At 42.7% G+C, this 20,679-nt stretch overlaps 1 protein-coding gene and 1 long non-coding RNA gene across 2 annotated transcripts in view; one reads left to right on the forward strand and one right to left on the reverse strand.

Annotated features, from left to right (window-relative positions):
* EFHC2 (EF-hand domain containing 2) overlaps positions 1–8,106 on the forward strand; it is a 60,832-nt gene extending 52,726 nt beyond the window's left edge. Inside the window, exon 15 of the mRNA XM_029083124.2 lies at positions 5,289–8,106. Coding sequence (XP_028938957.1) covers positions 5,289–5,393 — 105 coding nt within the window. The 3' untranslated portion in view covers positions 5,394–8,106. The remainder of the gene's footprint in view (positions 1–5,288) is intronic.
* On the reverse strand, positions 481–3,528 carry LOC114818234. Its single transcript, XR_003766077.2, has 2 exons — positions 3,433–3,528; positions 481–891 (listed from the first exon to the last, which is right to left on the reverse strand). It is a non-coding gene; the product is annotated as an uncharacterized LOC114818234 (long non-coding RNA).
* Positions 8,107–20,679: the final 12,573 nt, after the last annotated feature.

Genomic DNA, 20,679 nt, shown 5'->3' on the forward strand with positions numbered 1-20,679 from the left:
ATTAAGAATGTGAGCCCAGTGTGGGACAGGGACTGTGTCCAACCCAATTACTTTGTGTCTGCCCTAGTGCTTAGTGCAGTGCCAGACACATAGTAAGCACTTAACAAATACCACAACTACTGTTTGTGGATCTGGATTAGATGGGGCTTCTTTGGAAGCAAGAACCATGACTCAGGGTCTGACCTCACAGGCTAAAACTCAAGCATATCAAACCGAAACTTAATCTTAGAGATACCAGGTTCAGGGAAGAAATGTGAGCTAGTAGAGGGCTCTGGCTAGGGAAGAATTAGTTTCAGTGTCAGCCTGGGCTTGCCTTCTGTTCTCTACCTCTGAAAAGTTTGGGTCATTTCAGACTGTGCCCTACTCAATTGATTTGTATCTACCCCAACACTCAGGACAGTATGTGACACAGCAATAAGCACTTAATAAGTACCATAAAACAGCCTCCAGCTCTGGATTAAAATGGGTAAAAGGATTTGCTCGGGGCAGTGGGTGAGTTTATTCGAGATTATTCAGCAGTAAAGTGTCTTGTTATAACTGGCATTAGGGCTTATGTAGTATATTTAGCAGTCTATTTGGATTCAGAGATGCTTTTTGTACTTACTGATGATGAGAGCGAGGGGCTTTCTGTCTCGTAGCATTTCCCTCTTCCAGAGCAGGGGTGAATGGCCGTGTTCTGGATTGGTCTGTCGGTTGCTGCTGGGTCCGAGCTGTTCACAGGCATTCCGCATCTTCTGTTCAAGTGTTTTACTGGAGCTGTTCACAGGCATTCCGCATCTTCTTTTCAAGTGTTTTACTGGGTCTTTATAGAGGTTCTTTGGTACTCCATGTTCAGCACATAACAGCTAATTGGATAGCCTGCCGTCGCCCAGTCTCCGCGTGTGACCATACCTAGAGTTTCAAATCATAACACCTTTTATGATTGATTTTTCATTGGCGCTCCTTGAGGCACTTTATAGAGTGTTCCCTCACTCTGGTTTAATAAGATTTACTTGGTTCCTGTATATAGTTCCCTTCTCCAAAGCCTACTAGGACTTCATAACTGGGAAGCTCATTAGACGTAATTCATCATGCTTATTCTGAGAGACCAGGGTCCCAGTGGGCCAATGGTCAGTTTCAATGGATTATTCTCCAAGGTGTAGGCTGGGAATGTAAAACATCACAAATACTATCTTGGTCTGTGTAGAATTTGTGAAAGCAAAATGTTCTGCATTTAGCATTTGCAGAGACTTTAGCAGGCCTCCAAGGCTTGGCTTTGAGGCATTTTAATCTAAGGGAAGACACCTGGAGGAATTAATTATTTTACAACTGGCAAAGAATATGACTTTCAAAATTGTAAATGTAAGACTCATAAAGACCATTTTTAAATGGTATTTGTTGTTAATAATAACAATGATTAATAATAATAATGGTATTCGTTAAGCACCTATGATGAGCCAGGCACTGTTCTATGCCCAGGAGTAGTTACAAGTTAATTGGGTTGCACACAGTCACACATGAGGCACGCAATCTTAACCCCCATTTTCCAGATGAGGTAACTGAGGCCCAGAGAAGTTAAGTAACTTGCCCAAGATCATACAGCAAGCAACTGACAGAGCCAAGGTGAGAACCCAGCTAGAGCGGAATGATGCAGGACAGAACTTGATACCCCCATCGATGATGGATCATGGGATTAGGAAGAAGTTTTAAATTGGGATGGGATTGTGAATATGGTATAATTAATAGGGTTGGGGGGAATATTCTTTAGTCAACACTGAACACTCATAAGGTTACTGAGCTCATAAATTTAGAAGAGTCACCCAAGTGCCCCATGAATGTTGTTAACGGTAATAACTCAGATGCTTCTAGGGTATGTACTCTGTCACCACTGGAACTGAGTCTCCTATATTTCTCCCTGCCATACCCCTAACAATTTCTAGCAAAAAAAACCTCCCTGTCTGTTTTTCATCCATCATTTTGGGAAGAAAGAGTCATTTTTGGCTGCTATCACTCACTCTCTCTCCATCCTACTGTACTTTTAAAAAAGGGTTTCAATCCATAACTGTGTGATAGAGGTTGCTGGGAGTTGAGAGGTTTCAGAAAGTTTCTTCTCTGTGGTCCAAAATAGACTCTTAGGTGTCTTGCACATGTGAGGGCAGCAGCGAGAGGACTTGTGTGTCCTGATGACTTCTGGGTGAAAGTAGCGAGCTAACGGTGGTGGGTTACATCTATCTCTGGCATCCTGCCTCCTGGACATCCTCTATTTGACTTGTTCCTAGATTTGACACTGCAAGCCTCAATTCTAAACTGCAGCAGATGATGTCCCTGGATGATTTGGGTGCTTCTTCACTCCCAGTACGAAACAGACCAGCTGAGACCCTCTACAACAGGGACCGGGAAAGGGGCTAGAGCTTCAGGTGTAGGGAATGGCCTCACGCATGTATATGGGACATTTGTACTTACACTGCTGCCTCAGTAGAAGGGCGGTCTGGCAACTATCTGCCACAGTTACCCGGCGACCATGCCATGGCTCCTCTCTGCCCAAGGTGATCTTAAAAGTGGGGGAGGCAATGAAGGGTACACAGGCAGCCAATCTGAACCCAACCTGAATGAAGTCAGCTAAGGCCCCAGGAGTGGGCTGCAGGGCCTAGAGCTGAGCCCTGAGCTACTCGTGAAGAGAGGAGGCCCCAGAAACCCTGGCTGAAGCTAGATCTGAACTGTGGAAGCTCACACTGTGGCAGAGGTCAGGGTCAGTGTCTGGGGCTAGAGCTGAGAACCAAGCTATGCAGGTGTCCTGAGGTTCCCCTTTCATCAGAGGGGCAGGATGGAGTGGGGGGCAGAGGGGGACAGAACTCTGTAAGAATCAGAAAGACACTGGATGGAGGAGAACCACCACCATGCCCTGGCAATCATCCACCAAACGTCTACGTGGGGGGGGCTCAAAATGAACCACTTGCTTTGTAAAAGGTAGGTAACCGAGCAATGTGTCTCCATCAGACCAGTACGTGGGGGTGAGTTTAAAAAAAAAAAAGAAAGAGACTTGTTTCTTTGCTTGCTTGAATCCCTGCTGCATCTGGCTGCTGGTGTTACAGTGGAAATTTTAAAAATAGAATTAGCTGTAATCCAATTAAATTGCCTTTTAAAAATGTCAGAGCAAATAAATCCACCCCAGCCTATTCACGCACACACAGCTTTGCTGTTCCAACCTGGTTCACGGCTGCTTAAATATGTTTCCGTTCCACTTCCTCCTTCATTTCCTCGAGTTTAAGAGGGTGGTGTTCCTGCCCTTTCAGAGGAGCAACTGCACTTTCCCCCAGTTGGGTTGTCACCCGGTCGTCCATTTGGGGGCTTCCCCTGCCCACTACAGATACCTCAACGATTCTTCATGGGAGGGGAAAGTTAGATTTTTCTGAGTCTTGAGGCCCTCTCTGGGACCTTGGCTTTTGGACTCACCTGCTTTGTGGTCTCTGTGCCCAGCAAGCATCTCCCTGGGGATTCTCGGAAAGCTCTGGGTCGGCCCAGTTGCTCTTCAGCTTCGAATGATTCATGTCTGAAATAATTGAGAGGTCAGTTTTCAGGATGGGGTTCCCCTTTCATCAGTCTGAATCAGAATTATCCACCTAATTTCTCACGCCCCCTGCTGTAAACTGACCACTATACTTTCCACTGAAAATCTGAGCACCGTTTGGAAACCACCATATGCTAAAGTTTCTTTTCCATTTCAGAGAGAAGGGTATTAAATGCCAAGTATCTTAACCAGAAACCTTATTTTTCTTTTCCTGTGGCTTTCTCCTCTGTACAGGACAGTCTTTTCAACAGAGTCTTTTTACATTCATGTTCTTTTTGGTGGCAGAACAGCCTAGAGACATTAAAATAGGCAGTTTGAAACCAAGCCTATTGGCCATCTACTATTAAATTGAGGTTTCTCTTTTCTAACACTTGGTAAGAGGTCTTCTGATCAAAAATGGAGCATTCTTATTTTTTCAAATCACTGGCGATTATCTGTAAATCAAGGTATTTGAGTACTTTACCCAATATGGTTGTGGTAAATAATTTTTTGATTTTCCTCCCTGTGGCAATATTCCAATAATGCACTAAACTGGACTATTCTTTTAATGGTAGGATTTCAGATCTGTGTCTTTCCATCAAAGTGACTTTGGTTATCTCGCAAATTAGGGAAAGAATCTTTGACGATAAAGTTAGTAGGTTAACCCTTTACTGGAAACCTGTTCCGGGGAGGCCAGTACCCCCTACTTGTACCTCCTACGCCCCATCCCCTACCCTCTCCAAGCTCAGGGAGGGGTCCAGCACAGAGTCGGCAGGGGGAGAAAACAAGTCCCTGTCCAAGATTCTCTGCTTCTACCAGGGGGGATTTCTCCCCGGAAGCCAGTGAACTTGGTGCCTATGAGCAATGTAAATTTCTACCTGGCCACAACAGCAGCTGCCCTATGGTGACAATTTCCATTTGTGGGCACCATTGGCTGGGCCACTTAGATGAGACTGCAAACCAGGAGCTTTTGATGAGGGGCACAGTCAGAGAGCAGTGCTGATCCTCCCCACCCCTCACCTTTCCCTGCCACTGTGGGCAAAAGGCAAGGAAAACATTGTATTTTAGCTTAATATTGATTTAAAAGATTCAGAGTTGCATTGCACACTGTGAAGCTCATATAAAGGAAAGAGAGAAACAAACAGAAGGGTGAGTAGACCGGTAAATGTTACTCTGAATCCCAACTATACATTTGTAACATTTTGCCAATATTAAGACTATAAACATTCAGATTACAGTGAGGCAGTTGTAGCCTCAGTGATAAAACAGAGTCTAATAACCTTTTGCCATCATTGTTGATCAAAGTTTTTTTTTTTTTGCTTATATCACAATTGTAAAGTGAAGCATATATTTTGGAAGTGAGGAGGGAGGATATTGGAGAAAAGCTTATAAAGCGTGACAGTGATAATCAAGTCTTTTTTGTCACTGTCTCTTAATGGCATTATGATTCAGAAGGCCCCAGAGGTGAGCCCCCTTCCCAAGCCTGGGTCTGCATTTCAACATTTCATTTAGCTCATACTTCTTGGAAACAGCTACCTGGACTGAGGGTATCTATCTGGGAAGAGATGTTTTTGCCTGCTCACTTGTGTCTCCCCCTCAGAGCGACGGGGGGAACGTCACAAGTAGATTATTATAGCAGGTATCTCCTTTTGAAAAACACCTCATTTCCCAAGTGTGGGAGTTTGCGTAATCATGGAGCACCTTTAGTGCTCCTTTTCATTCCACTGAATTCTAAACTTGTCATCATCCTTTCTACTTTTAGGCTGAAGATGTCCAGGGAGGTCAACTTTCCCCTCCTCCAGTGAAATGTGTCAAATACCTGCCTCTGCTAAAGGATGTGTTTGGCATTGAAGAACAACCTGAATGAATGTTTTCACTGTACCAAATGTATTTTGAAAGAAACAGTCCCCTTAAAAAGAATCAAAGATGCATGGTTTTGAATTTTAAATGTCTTACTCCATAAAGAAGCATAGTTAATCTATTTTGGTCATTTTCATTTTATCAGAATGCTAAATTGCAATGTTGGTACAAAGGGACCATTCAAATATCTTTTAAAGAAATTACTTATTTTTATCATGGGTTCCAATTCTTAATGACAGGGTCTTTGATTCATTCTTTTTGACTGTCCTAAGCCATTCTGACCTGAAAGGAAAATGTATTTTATATGGGACAGCACAAAGCATGTGATATCAAATCAGTAGGTAAGTGTTTACTACTTTCTTGGCATACTTTTCAGCTGCATTTTAGCATTAGAGAGAACTAACCGTTCTTTCAACTACCATGTTGGGTCCAGTATTATCAGAATCTGTCACTTAATAATATTTATTTGGTACAGGGCAGAGCACTGTACTAAATGTTTGAGTATAGTAGAATTAATAGACACAATATCTACCTTCAAACCAAGACAATATCAAGTAATTGGAGAAGCAGCATAACCTAGTGGCTACAGCATGGACCTGGGAGTCACCCAGCTCTTCATCTGGTCTGCTGATCTGCTTGTATCCAGCGCTTAGTACAGTGCCTGGCACTTAGTAAGCACTTAACAAATACCATAATTATAATGAATTACTTTTAATTTATTGTTTCTGTCTCCCTTCTTTATAAACCCCTTTTTAAACAAACTGGAGAGCAAGGGTCAGGTCTACTAATTCTACTATACTGTTCCAAGCCTTTAAATACATGCTTTGCACAGAGTAAGCATGCAGTAAATGCAATTGAAGTACTAGGTGCGAAACAAACTTTTTCACACAGCCGGTAGTAAGTATATGGAATCTGTTACCACGTCAGTATCAGCAAGTTCAAGAAGTGTGGGTAAATTAATGGATGTTTGGGGATCATTAATTAATCCCCAAATAGTTTACTTAGAGATATTAGATGATAGAACTTTAACCACCAGGTGGGCAACCAAAAAGCCATTGTTAATACTGGCAGTCCATTGGCCTAACTCAGTTTGGGATGTTTGACTATTTAAAGACAGGAGGAGTATCTTCCTACTTCCCTTAATCATCTAGTGCAGTTCTTTGCCCACACCAAGCTCTCAATAGATATTTTTGCTACTGGTACTCTTCCTGTTTATATTATCATCCCAGCAATCTTGCAGTAAAACCTGATTTGACCAACCTAATCCTAATACTGGATTTGTACAAAAATTCAGTACTGCTTGTTTTTTGGGGCTTTTTTTCCCCCCAGTTTTTCTGGGGGGCCTGTGATGTGGTCCAACTACTGACACTTGGAGATTGGTCATTCCTCAGACTGCAAGATGTCAGAATTGACACTTCTAGCATTTCACGAGTGACTGATGTGTACCCAGTCCTGCAACCTTCCAGACAGAACATTTTAAACATGTAAAGAATTTAGGATAGTACAGCAGTAGAAAGATGGTTCAGGAGGAACTGGGAGAAGGAAAGTTTTAGGACTCTTTGGCTGGCGTGGATGTCCATGTTGTGATACACTCACCTACTATTAGATATAAACTAGGATTTTTTTTTTTTACTCTGAACCACTAATTAGCAATTAAATTCCCATTATAGGAATCATGCTGACAAACATGATACATAACGGCTAAACAATTCCTATATATAATTATTTCTTTTATAATTAAACCCGTATACTGGAGGAGATTTATAATTTAGAGCTAATATCCCCATTAGTAGAGTTTATGACTCAATAAACAGCTCCCACTAGTTAATAAATGCCAAAGTCGTAAACACTAGGACTATTAAGGCAGTAGAATTTCTGGACCTCCTTCTTCTGCTGGTGGTCCCCAGGCACTGAGGGGAAATGCTATCTCAGGAAAAACATTTATTCTGGTTATGTAAATATCAATGAATTGTCTTAAAAACCCATCTGGAAATCTCCCAACCTTCCTGTGTCCCAGGTGGTCTAGAAATGCTTATGCATTCTGCTTAGTTTTCCAACTAGTAGATAATTCTTTGGTTTTCAGTAAAAATAAACAATGCAACTCAAACACTGGGGTGGAATTTCTATTTCTTCTCCCCCCTCTGGGAAAGAGGTGAGAAAAATCCCATCCATTGCTATTAGTCAGGGGTATTTCACTTAAGAAAACAAGTTCCAGGATCTTACATATGCTTAACCTTTCTGCTGCTAATATTTTCTCATTTTGAGGGAAAAGTGAGTATTGTCTGTGGGTGTTCATGGCAGCTGAAGGTTAATATAGGCAAACCTTTTGTACTGGATGTGCTTGAAACTGAGGGACCGATTGATGAAGCTGTTCGAAAACAAAAATCAAATCCATTCTTTTCACACGAAACTGATTAAAAGCCCTTGAAGTTTACATGAAAGGGTTGTTGACTCACTGCCGAAAAGCCTAAGGTTAACTAATTTGGGTGCCTCTGCCTTTTTTTTTTTCACTCAAGTGCATTCCTGTTTGAAAGGCAATGAGTTTTAAATGTGTTCATTGGCTTCGGTGCTTATGAAAATAGTTGCATATTATGGTGGATGTGGTGGAAAGCAAAATAATCATGAATGGAAAGACTACTTTTAAGGATAAATTTCCTACCTTTGTATGTCTTTGTTTAGTATCAGGCATATTGCTGAAGTTCAATAAAGAATAAAGGTCACAGGGTGCCTTTGCTTCCCACTGTAGAGCCCTGACTGTGCTGTTACTTCTGGTGGTTATCGATAATTTAGTTCATGCCTCTGACCCTCGGGCATTAATCTGTGGCTTGAAGATGACCAATACAAAGATATTTTGACCTTTTGCACGTCAACAGTAGCAAATTATTGAGCCTTCCAATAAAGGAATTCAGAACATTGAAATGAAAAAAACTGGAAGGAAAAAGATACTGGAAAGAGACAGTCTTTTGTCTTTGACCTTGTACCTGAATTGCTGTGGACTAATATTCTCCCCAACCACTAACGCTCCACTCTGTTTCTTGAAACAAGACCCCCAAACTGTAGGGTGGCCCTTTAAACGAAGGAAGTCTGCAGACCTTACAGCCCTGCACAAATATTACGTATCATAAAGGACCAATCAATTATATTTGAACGCTTACTGTATGCAGAGCACTGTACTAAGCGCCTGGGGACAGTACAGTATAATAGAGTTGGTAGACACTTTCTTTTCTGCCCACAAATGTCTTCAAAGACTGGCCCCCTAACATTCATGCAGTAAATCCCAGTTTTGATTACCCTAATGCACACTTCCATAAACTGGATCTGTGCATGCCGGAAATGAGGTTTATTCACGCTGCCTCTTGGCCACACTACTCCCTAATTTTAGGGCACGTACTAATTTGGGGTCCAATGCCCCGAAGTTTGGACAGGAAGGATGAAGCCAGGCTGGGTTCCCTTTGAATACTTGTCTTTTGAAGGGACTGAGCTGTGGGAGGCAAGGGCATCTTTCAACTAACCTTGAGAATGTGTTCTGTAAAGGAGACCCTCGGAGGCAAGATCAATGAGTCTATTTAGAAAATACAATACCCGGAGCCATAATGGAGCAAACATCTTTAACGTAAAGGAGAGCACTGATGGTGCCAGTTTAGTGCTGGAGAAATCATTCCCTTCTCCCCCCACAACAACCTTCCCACACGCTCCACTACCAGATATTTTTATCAGATGAGAATTGTCACTTTAGGACAAATACATTTCTCAAAACCAAGGGGTGCTGAAACACCATTGTCAATACTGCAGCCGGCCTGAAGAAGGGATAATGGCCACCCATTCACATTTACTCTTGGAGATCTGTAGAATCCCCAAAGGAGTCTGTCAGGCCCATTATACCATCCAGTCTATAATACAGGAACCCCGGAGTTCACACTAACTGCTCTGAAGCACCGGTACGGACTCAAATACGTGACAGATGAAAGCTTCCATTGCATTTCGGTCAACAGAGAATTAATGACAGGCTAGGCTCAGTTGGAGGCTTTTACTTTCTAGATTCTCATTAGCTTAAGCAGCCAGGCATGATGTTATGTGAGGTGCAGCGGGGGAAGGACCCTCTCGCCCCACTTTCCACATTTTACATAATGTGCACACGGGGAAGACAAAGTGGCAAATGGTTCAAATACATTAAACCTGTTGTGGGGCAACTTCCACACTTGCTCAGGAGGGAAGCTTGGCAGCTGTATAAAACAAACAATAGATAAAAGGTATATTCTAGGGATATGGCAGAACCTCAAGTGAACCACTCGGGCATGCATCCTGTTCAGAAAGTTTCACCCAAGTCAGACGCTTCCACTATTCACCCTTTCCTTTTTGTAAGGACATTTGACTGAAAACAGAATTTTTTTCTTGAAAAGGATTCATCTGTTCCTGCTGTTCCTTCTCCACCTGCCATCACAATCCCTCCTTATTTCCACAAGACCACCCATTGAAGAAGCAACGGGAGTCGATAAACTCTGAGAAAACAAATGAGCTCATTACGGTGCAAATTTTCCAAGTGGTCAGGAGTTAGATGAACAGTAAGGAAGAGTAGAAAGCAGAGGGCAAAACAGAGGTTTTGGTCCTATTCTATAGGGATTATTATCCAAAACTGGTGTCCATGATCGATATCCAGGATTGCTGCTAGTTCTCTCCTTTGTAGGTCTAGAGTATCTCACTTGATCTGTAAAATAGGCATGAAAAACCTTTTTCCCTCCCACTTAGTTCATGTCCCACATGGGGCATGGGGCATTGGACAGTCTGTGTCCAACCTGATTAGCTTGTCTCTACCCCAGTGCTCAGTACAGTGCCTGGCACGTAGTAAGTACTTAACAAGTATCACAATTATTATTATTGAAACTGTAAGTCCCATGTGGGACAGGCCCTGTGTCCAGTGCATTTTGCTTGTATCTACCTCAGTCCTTAGTACAGTGCCTGGAACATAGTAAATACTTAAATACAATAATAACAATACTATATTATTATTACTATTATTATGGACCATGTCGAACGTGATTAGCTTGTAACTACCCCAGTGCTTAGTACAGTGCGTGGCACATAGTAAGAACTTAACAAATATCATAAAAAAAAATTGCTCGGGAAATTACAAGTACATTTCTCTGAAAGACAAATTATTTTTAGCAAACTTACAACGAGTAACAATTTCAGATACCTTTGCCTCTTGAAAGCTTGATAATGCTGAAACGAAGCAAATCATTTGTGGAATGGTAAAATGTTCAGGTGATATTGAACCCAGAATTTCTTAGGTCTTATTGCTGCACATTTTTGAGACTGTCCTCAGGGATGTAAAATATCCTGATCTTGGAGCTAGTTCATCAGTAGCAGTTGATCTTGTTAATACTTATTTGCAAATATGCCTCACCTTATAATCACAAGGGACCTTCACTGTAAACCTATAAAGGTTCCTCCCTTAGTTCTGGGTCTTTTTCTCTTCTTGCTTTATTTTCATCAGGACTCAGCCACTCACTCAGTCTCAACTTTCACCTCCATGTGGTTGATTTCCATACTAGCTGAGAAGCAGCGTGGCCTAGTGAATAGACCATGGGCCTTGGAGTCAGAGGACCCAGCTTCCAATGCCGGCTCTGCCACTTGTCTATTGTGGGACCTTGGGTAAGCCTCTTAACTTCTCAGTTCCTCAGTTTCCTCATATGTAAAATGGGGAAAACTTATAACCTCTTAGTACAGTTCTCTGCACACAGTAAGCACTCAATAAATACAACTGAACGAATGAAGGCTCGAGAAACCTATAACTCTTTAAGGGCTCTCCCCTCACTGGCCATCCTTGACTGCGTCCCTTTTTCCTCCCCACTGCCAAATTCTGCCGCTTTCCACTTCAAAACACGTCCAACATTCTTCCCGTTCCGTCTGCAGAACCTTTGTCCGTGATTTCCGGAATCGCCTGCCTTGACTAAATGATATCTTCAAACCTCTCTACCCTTTCGACAGCTGAAATGCTATAGCTAAAATTAACATCCTTGCCCACCACATTGCCTCCACCTCCTGTCTCTTCCCCATTCGCTGCCTTCTGGATCAAATTTAAACTTCCTTCACTTTCCTTCAAGGGCAGCCAATAGTCACTCCAGGTCTAGTCTATATAAATAGCAATCAAGGGTAATTTGTGTCTGGGAGTCTTTGGTCTCTAAATAATGTGGTTGACAGTGTTTAGAATATTTTGTTTTTCCCGAGGAAGAAAAAAAAAAAACAAACACACAAGGTAAATTACATTTTCACGTCCCCTGGCAAGTTCCTACATCATTTCAGTGGAGCCTAACCAGAAATGTGCATTTTTGTGGGGCCGCTGTGCCACTGCTGCCAGGAAAAGTACATTTGGCCCAGTCAAGGTCAAAAACTTTCCTTTTTTGTGTGCACTTAGGGGATGCATCCAAGTTGCCTTTTTTTTTCCCCCGGTTCCGGGGAAAATGACACTACTTTGCAACCCCAAAGTGCCTTTTGTTTCTCACTCATGGCTCCCTCCCATCCACCCATTCGTAGTCCGACTTCATGCACACTGGCCGATCATAGTCAGCTTAAGGATCAAATCTGCCTTCTCGTATTTTTGATAGCGGAATAACAAACCTGAAAATCCAGGAAGGCAACGAACAACATATTGTATCAATTAAGTCATCCATTTGCCTAGTACATTGTGGACCCTCAATGAACTGAGCCAACAAGTCATCTGGACAGATCCTTGGGCTGACAAAGACTGTTTCATGAGGATAACATTAAGCGCTCCGGAAAGGGCAAAACATGCTGTACTCTGCACACAATAAGCACTCAATAAATTCTACTGATTGTCCACCAGACCTCCCTTTAACAAGTGCCCTCTTTGGGATTCTGACAGTCTAGCAGAATCACAGAACTCTAGAGGGAAAATGGGTATGGGGAAGTCATTTGGTCCAGCTCTGGGGAAACAGGTGAAGCAGCATGGCCTAGTGGAAACAGCACGGACCTGGGAGTCAGAAAGACCTGGGTTCTAATTCTGGCTATGCCACTTTTCCACTGTGTGACCTAGGGCAAGTCGCCTCACTTTTCTGTACTTCAGTTACCTCATCTATAAAACGGAGATTAAGACTGAGTCCCATGAGGGACATGGACTGTGAACAACCTGATAAACTAGTATTTACACCAGTGCCTGTATAGTGCCTGGTACATATTAAGCACTTAACAAATGTTACTTCTTTTTTTTTTTTTTAAAGTGAGAGGCCAGGCCAGCTAGGGTGGGATGGTAAAGTTCAAGCTCCTCCATTAGACTGCAAGCTCCCTCTGGGCAGGGTACATATCATATTTCTGGTTTTGTACATCTCAGGCATTTAGTACAGTGCACTGTCTGAAATGGGTCCTCAACAGGTCCTACTTTTCTGAAGCAGTTTGGCCTAGTTGAAAGAGTGTGGGCCTGGAAGTCTGGGGACCTGGGTTCTAATCCCAGCTCTGTCACTCTGCCAGCAGTGTGACCTTGAGCAAGTTTTCATTTAACTGCTCTGTGCTTCAGTTTCCTCAACTGTAAAATGTGTATTCACTACTTGTCCTCCCTCCTACTTAGAGCTGAGCACCCTGTATCACAAGACCTGTGTCTGACCTGATTAGCGTTTGGGGCTATCGCGGACTGGACACTGGACGAAGGATTTGTCAGCATGTGATCTTTTGGTGTTTGTTTTTCAGCAACCCATTGAGGCCCTTTAGGGACAAGGAGGCTGAACAATTAATTACCGTTGATCAATTGATTGAAAACACCAGATATTCTTCTTGGGATAGAAAAAGAGAGGCTGAGCCACGGCTCTTTACAACCCAGACCACAGCAGATATAGAGTTACCCAGGCAGGATGCCTCTTGACACTGGGAAAACACTCAAAACTGAGCAATCCCATAAAAAGAGAGAGTACACTCACCCCAGCCCAGAGGTGGTGCTGACCTAGGTTGCGGCATCCCAAAAAAAATCTAGATAAAAGTGCAGACTGAGCGTATTTACAGACTAAGGAGAAGCCCCCCTTAAGGCCCCTTCCAATGTTAAGGCGACAAACTAAAAACCCCAGCAGATTCCTAGACACAGGCATTCTGCAATGATCACAATAGGAAGTTTACAGGTTGGACGTTTTCAAGATTTTAGGCTCCTAGGATAGAGGAAGTGTGAGGAATAAAGCACTTTCCCAAGTGCTTAGTACAAGTGCTCTGCATCCCACAAAGGGCTAAAAGTCTAAGAAGGAGGGAGAACAGGTATTGAAACCCCATTTTGCAGGTTAGGTAACTGAGGCGCAAAGAAGTTTAGTGACTTGCCCAAGTTCATACAGCAGGGAAGTGGCATAATTTTAATTAGAACCCAGGTCCTCTGACTCCCAGTCCTAGGCTCTTTCCACTCTGCCCCACTGCTTCCCAGTGATAAACTCCTCGAGGGCAGGGATCATGGCTACTAACTCCATGTAGTTACTCTCCCAAGCACTTAAAACAGTGTTCTGCAGGTAGTAAATACTCACTAATTACTGTGGATTGGTGCCGCTCTTTAAATTCTTATTTGTTTCACAGTCACAGTCGGCCCCTTTGCCACAGCCTCGGGGACCAGATTGGATGAGGTCAGGATGCAAAAGGGTAGAGAGACATTCCCACCCTGTCTCCATCCCATCGCTGCCTAGTCCTCAGGACTGCAGTGATCCCAGAAACAGGGGCTGCTTCTTAGAGAGGAGGCAGCTGATAGCAAAATGTAAAACAGAATTGTAAAATTGCCCTTGTGTGGGCACAGATTTGGAGACTTGAGAGTTGAGGGGTGGACGGGAAAAGCTTTAAAGGGTGGCAGAACTTAAAAGCTATCTAAGGCACTCTATCATGAATCCACAATAATCCCAGAAAAAGACCCCAAAAAACTCAGTTCCCACAGGCATTACCTCTGCCCCCTGGATGTGACTTTTTAAAAAAAAAATGGTATTTATTAAGCACTGACTTTGTGCCAGGGCCTGTACTAAGCACTGGGGTAAAGCTAATCGGGTTGACTCCCATGTGAGGCTCACAGTCTTAATCCCCATTTTACAGATGAGGTAACAGGCACAGAGAAGTTAAATGATTTGCCCAAAGTCACATAGCAGACAAGTGGCGGAGCCAGGATTAGACTTCAAGTCCTCTGACTCTCAGGCTCGTGCTCCTTCAATTAGGCCCCGCTGCTAACTGCTCCTGCCCCTCCATGGAGAAACCTGTTGTTTTCCCCTTATCCAACCTTCACCTTCTCTGAAAGATTTCCCAGCTTGGATTTAAGGTACCTAAGAAGCACAGTAAATCTTCAAATAAAACTCCCATAAATCCTGCAATAAAAGCTTTTAACCGGAATGGGTTTCCTGAGAAAAGCAACACTGTGAGTAGAAAGGGAGGGGGAGATGGGAGTCTTTTGATTTTCCCAGATTCCAAAATAGCTTGCACGTGCTTGAAACCAAACCTAGATTATCTTTTCTTGAATAACAGCTAAGGTCGAAAAGGACATTCTAAACAAGTATTTTCATTTTTTAGTTGCTTTGCTCCTAACTTGACCTTTTTTTTTTAATGGTATTTGTTAAGCGTTATGTGCCAGGCACTGTACAAAGCACTGGGGCAGAGACAGGCTAATCAGGTTGGACACAGTCCCTGTCCCATAAAGGGTTCGCACCCAAAGCTCCGAGTAACACATTTTCATCTCATACAACCTTGCACCCACTGGGAGAGACTAGTACAGTACACCAAGTGGATGCTTGATAAACACAACTACTATTACCATTATACCATCACTACGTTTAATAATTAATAATGATAATGGTACTTGGTAAGCACTTACTACTTGCCAAGCACTCTTCTAAGTGCTGGGGTAGATACAAATTAATCCGGGTGGGCACAGTCCCTGTCACCCATGGGGCTCAAACTCTTAACCCCCATTTTAGAGATGAGGTAATTGAGGCCCAGAGAAGTTAAGTGATAGGCCCAAGGTCACACAGCAGACACGTAACGGAGCCAGGATTGGAACCCAGGTCCTTCTGACTCCCAGACCCGTAGTCTATCCACTAAGCCATGCTGTTTCTACATTTGGGACACTCCGCATGTCACTCCTGGGGCATTCATTGCGTGATCTGAGGGATTTTTAGCACTGAGAGGCCCGGGGCTCATTTTAAGACAGTCACCGGAGGAGCAAGCGTCATGAAAACATTACAGCAAGCCAGTCGATGACTCCCCAGTTAGCTGGGTAGCGATCTACAGGAAGTTACAGTAAGCTATAGGAAGTTTCTGAGCCAAAGGGAAATGTGGGAATGGCATTTTTGCAACCACGGAGCCAAAAAGTCAAAAGTAAGCTGCAGCCTAGCTGTAAGAACTCTGGCCAAAGCAAAAAAGAACTTAGTAGCTGATAGACACATAAACCAACAGTGAATCCAACAGAGACTCTGCCATCAAGAAGACTTTCTGCCTTGGAGGACTGGTGCTTGATTCTTATTCCAGTGATCTTTAAAGGGAGCAGTAAAGAGGCTGATTTTGCTCCTAAGCCTGGTAGAAGGGAACCTTTCAGACATGACTGACATGTTATTTGTCCCTGACCATAAAAATCCATCCATTAAAGGCAAATTTAAGTGGGTATGTCTTTTATGGTTGCAAAGCCTCTCGTGGCACTGTATTTGACCCTTACACGAAGAAAGATGGAATCATTCATTAAATGGCTGTGGCACAGAATAAATAAGAGAAAGATGTAATGGCAGACACAAGTCACGGTAATATGGATGCTACTCAGAAAGCAAAAGGAACAATTAGTTTGACTATCAAACCTTGGTGACCCCCACACAAGTCAACCATCACTACATTTTAAAAACATTCAACAAAATGATTCTGTAAAACCTCTTGGGGTGTCACCCTAAAAGGAGACATGTGGGAATGTGGGTGAGTCAGTCACTGGTTTATAGCTGGCAAATCAACATTATGAACATCAGCTAAATATTAACGTAGCTTTGATGAACCACTATGTGCTTTACATTTCCTGTTTTATGTCATAAAAATGCAATGAATTAACTTCTTCCTGGAAAACTAGCCCACCCCCCCTTTTTTTTTTTTTTTAACTTTCACGGAAGTTAATTCTGCCTGGACATATCTTAATTAAATAACCAGTGCAAGAAAAATAGCGGCAATAACTACAACAATGGAGCAAGATAAATTTTGGTAGCCTTTGTGTTTTCATTCATCATGGCCTTAAAAGGGTTTTGAAAGCTTGTTTTGCTCCAGTGAAACATGGTGCATTTTGCAATTTCTCTCAGTTATAAATTAATATGGGCCAACAGGGATAGTACAGATGGCAGAACAGTGTCATCAGGTGAGTGATATACTATACCTAGGAGAACTGGCAAGCCATGATGAACAAGTCTTGAATCAGTATTATAAATGAGGCAGCTTGTCAGAAGCCCAATCCCCCGAAATACATGCACTAATTTATAATAGATGAACCCAGCTGCTTCTCTCCCCCTATTTGTGCGGTTATCTGTATTTACTTCCTTTTTTCTTTCTAAGCACACATCTCGGGACAGTATTCCCAGAAGACCTGTCAATCCAGTAAGACAACCTGACCCAGCCCCACAGCACTCATGCATGTATCTGTAATACATTTATTTATATTGTCTGCCTTCTTTTCTAGGAAGTAAGCTCTTTGTGGGCAGGGGACTTGTCTACCAACTCTGCTCTGCTTTATTGTAATCTCCCAAGTGCTTAGTACACTGCTGTGCACACAGTAAGTGTTGAATAAATTCCAGTGATTGAATTAGCTCATTGAATACAACTTCTGCCATCCCCCCTCCCCTGCCAAAATTTAGCCTTACAAACTTGCCCGTATGCTACTGAGAAGAAACACTAACATCATTCTTGGCTATTTACCAGTTCTGAACATTCCGAAAGAAAATGCTTTTAGAAGTGCTGGAATTTTCAATAGCTTTTGTGTCCTGGTTGATTGGAATACTGGGGTTGTTGAATCTACAATACAGAAGATGATAGAGAAAACAGGAACTCTGGCACACAATGACTGCAGTGAGTTGTCGGGTAATCTTAGGTGGGTCTACTGAGGGTGCAGTGTAATGAGCGTTTGGAAGAACTCAATACCCAATCACTGCCCTCCAAAAGCTTAAAAATAATAGGGTGGATAGGCAGACAAAAACTCTTTACCAAGAGTGAGCACAGGAAGAAAAACCCAGATAAATGAGGGCGGCCAGCTCTTGTGTACATATCCTTACACAGACTTGCATTTCCTACCTGTCACTTATTTGAGTGCTGGTCTCCTCCATTAGGAAGATAAGCTCCTTGAGAGCAAGGACTGTGGCTAGTTACTCCATTTTCCTACCTTCTCTAGCTCCTCGCGGGCAGGGATTGTCTCTCTTTCTTATTTTATTCCCAAGCACTTAATGCACTGCTCTGCACATGGTAAGCGCTCAATAAATATGACTGAATGAATATTTGACCCGCTCTACTGTACTCTCCCAAGCACTCAATAAATACCATTGATTGATTAATTGAGAGTAGTTCAAATGCATCTTATAATTTTAGTCTGGAATTTAAGTTATCTTTTCCAGAAAATCAAAATCAAATGTTAGAGTGACCAGAGTCTCTGAAGCCCAGATGATCAAAAAGCAAGTTTGAGCTCTTAATTGGTTTGAGCTCTTAAACCTTAGAGAAGGCACACCTTCTCCAAGAGGCCTTCCCAGATTAAGTACCCCCCACACACTTCCTCTTCTCCCACTCCCTTCTGCATCACTCTGGCTTGCTCTAATAGTAATAATAATAATGATGGTATTTGTTACCCGGTTTACTATGTGCCAGGCACTGTTCTAAGCACTGGGGTGGATACGAGCAGTTCCTGTCCCCCCCAGCCCCACAGCACTTATGTACATATATGTAATTTATTTATTTATACCAATGTCTGTCTCTTGCTCTAGACTTTAAGCTCATTGTGGGCAGGGAATATGCCTGTTTATTCTTATATTGTACTCTCCTAAGCTCTTAGTACAGAGCTCTGCACACAGTAAGCGCTAACTAAATACGGATGGATTGAATGAATGAAAGTTTGGTGTTTTCCTAACAGTTTCATCATTTTGTATGGTTGAAGTAGAGAGTAACCCATTGACTTATCATTCCCATGCCTGTAAGCATTTCCTTTCAAGTCTGTCTCTCTCTTTCTCTCTCTCTCCTAATATTATTCTACTTTTGTTCAGAAGATTTAAGTCACCAGGCCTGCTGTTCCTCACTCAGAGAAAAACACATACGCTCCTATAGGCATGAGGTGTGTTTTTTGGTTTTTTTTAAGAAAAAAACAATAAATTCACCCAGGACTCTAGGATTTGAGAACATCTGGCGTTCACTATTCTGATTTATTTCAGCAGCAACACACATCCACGTAGAGAGTGATAAATGATTCGAATGGATGGGCCCTCAGAGAGTTGCTCTATGATGAATAGGCGGCAGTTGGCATTTCACATAATAGTGCACCCCTGTAGCCTTCCCAGAGGGGTTGCTGAGAGGAAAAGAAGAACTAAAGACTTTGAAGGAAACAGCTGTTGGGAATGCCTTCCTTTGAGCAAAAGATTAGTTTGATTTTTAACGCCTTATTTCAGTAATGGGAAATTGGATGAGTAATCAGCTTATGATAAATCGTCACAACCACTCAACATACCCAAGATCAGTTTAACCCAGAGGCAGACCGGCTGCAGGACAGCAACAAAGCATAAAATTGATTTACCCTAAATTAATTTTTCACTCAAAAAGGTCAATGGCTCCCTGAAGGGATATCTTGGTTATCAGAGCAACTGTAACACGGCTTCCAGTAAATGGATTCCTACCACATACATTCGCTCATTAGAAACCACATCAAATGTAATTTACTTTCCAGGAGGAAGGCACATCTAGCATCTTTGTGTAATAATTCAGCAATATGTGTGATTATTTTGAAATCAAAGAAAAGAAGTAGGGGGCTTCTCTCCAGCACTAGATGAAGGTTTAGCTAGACCGTGCTGTAGATTGCGCAAATCTCAAAATGTGGACAATATTGATATTAATAACCGTGATATTTGTAGAATGCCTACTAATGTGCCAAGCCCTGGGGTAAATACAGTAGAACTAAATCACACACAGTCCCTTCACAAAATGTTTGTTGTTGTATTGTACTCTCTCAAGTGCTTAGTACAGTGCTGTGCACACATTAAACGCTCAATAAATACCACTGAATGAAGTGGGGGCTCTCAGTCTAATGGGAGGGAGGACCACTATTTAACTCCAATTTGACAGATGCGGAAAATGAGGTTCAGAGAAGCTACCTGATTTACAAACAGCTACACAGTAGACAAGTGACTGAGCCCAGATGGAGACTTCTTGTCCTCTGCTCTTTCTCGAGGCCACATTCTGTGGCTATTCAGGAATTAACTCCATGCTTTCCCTTAAAATGACGTCTCCCTTTGTACTCCCCAGGCTACAGAGGAAAGAAACATTCTTCTCCAGGCCTGAGCCATCAGATTTGCAGTGGCTACAACATTCACCACACTCCTCTCAGCCTGTCTCTGAGATCCGTACGGGAGCAGAAGTAAGGAATATAAGTAGTAGATGTAACTAGTAAGGAAGCAGCACGGCTAGTGGTTAGAGCACCGGTCTGGGACTCAGAAGGAACTGCGTTCTAATTCCAGCTCTTCCACTTGTCTGCCTTGTGGCCTTGGGCAAATCACTTCCTTTCTCCGTAATTCAGTTAACTCATCTGTAAAATGGGGATTAAGACTGTGAGCCCCATGTGGGACATGGACTGTGTCCAACCTGATTAACTTGTACCTACCCTAGCGCTTAATACATAGAAAGTGCTTAGCAAGTTCCATGAAAAAAAAAAGGACAAAGCAGCAGACTTTGTGTTCCCAGTAGAATCACCAGGAGCACAAAGCCTCTTTCCTACACTCAATCCCAGAATTAGCATGCAACTGAGCCTACACTCAGACCCCACAGGGACCCTCATACAATCCCAACAAAGCCCACTTTTGAGTTAGAAGGCCTGAGTTCTAATCCAGATCTGCCGCATGCCTGCTGTGTGACCATGGGCAAGTCACTTCTCTGGGCCTCAGTGATCTCATCTGTAAAAGGGGGATTCGATACCTCTCTCCTCCCTCCTCCTTAGTGTCCCCTGTGAGACAGACTGTGTCTGACTTGATTACCTTGTATCTACCTCAGAGTTCAGTACAATAAGAAGCACACTGTTAGCGCTTACTAATACCAAGCCATTAATCGTATTTATTGAGTACTTACTATAT

Source organism: Ornithorhynchus anatinus, chromosome 18 (genome assembly GCF_004115215.2).
Source record: "Ornithorhynchus anatinus isolate Pmale09 chromosome 18, mOrnAna1.pri.v4, whole genome shotgun sequence".
In the NCBI taxonomy this organism is placed as follows: Eukaryota; Metazoa; Chordata; class Mammalia; order Monotremata; family Ornithorhynchidae; genus Ornithorhynchus; species Ornithorhynchus anatinus.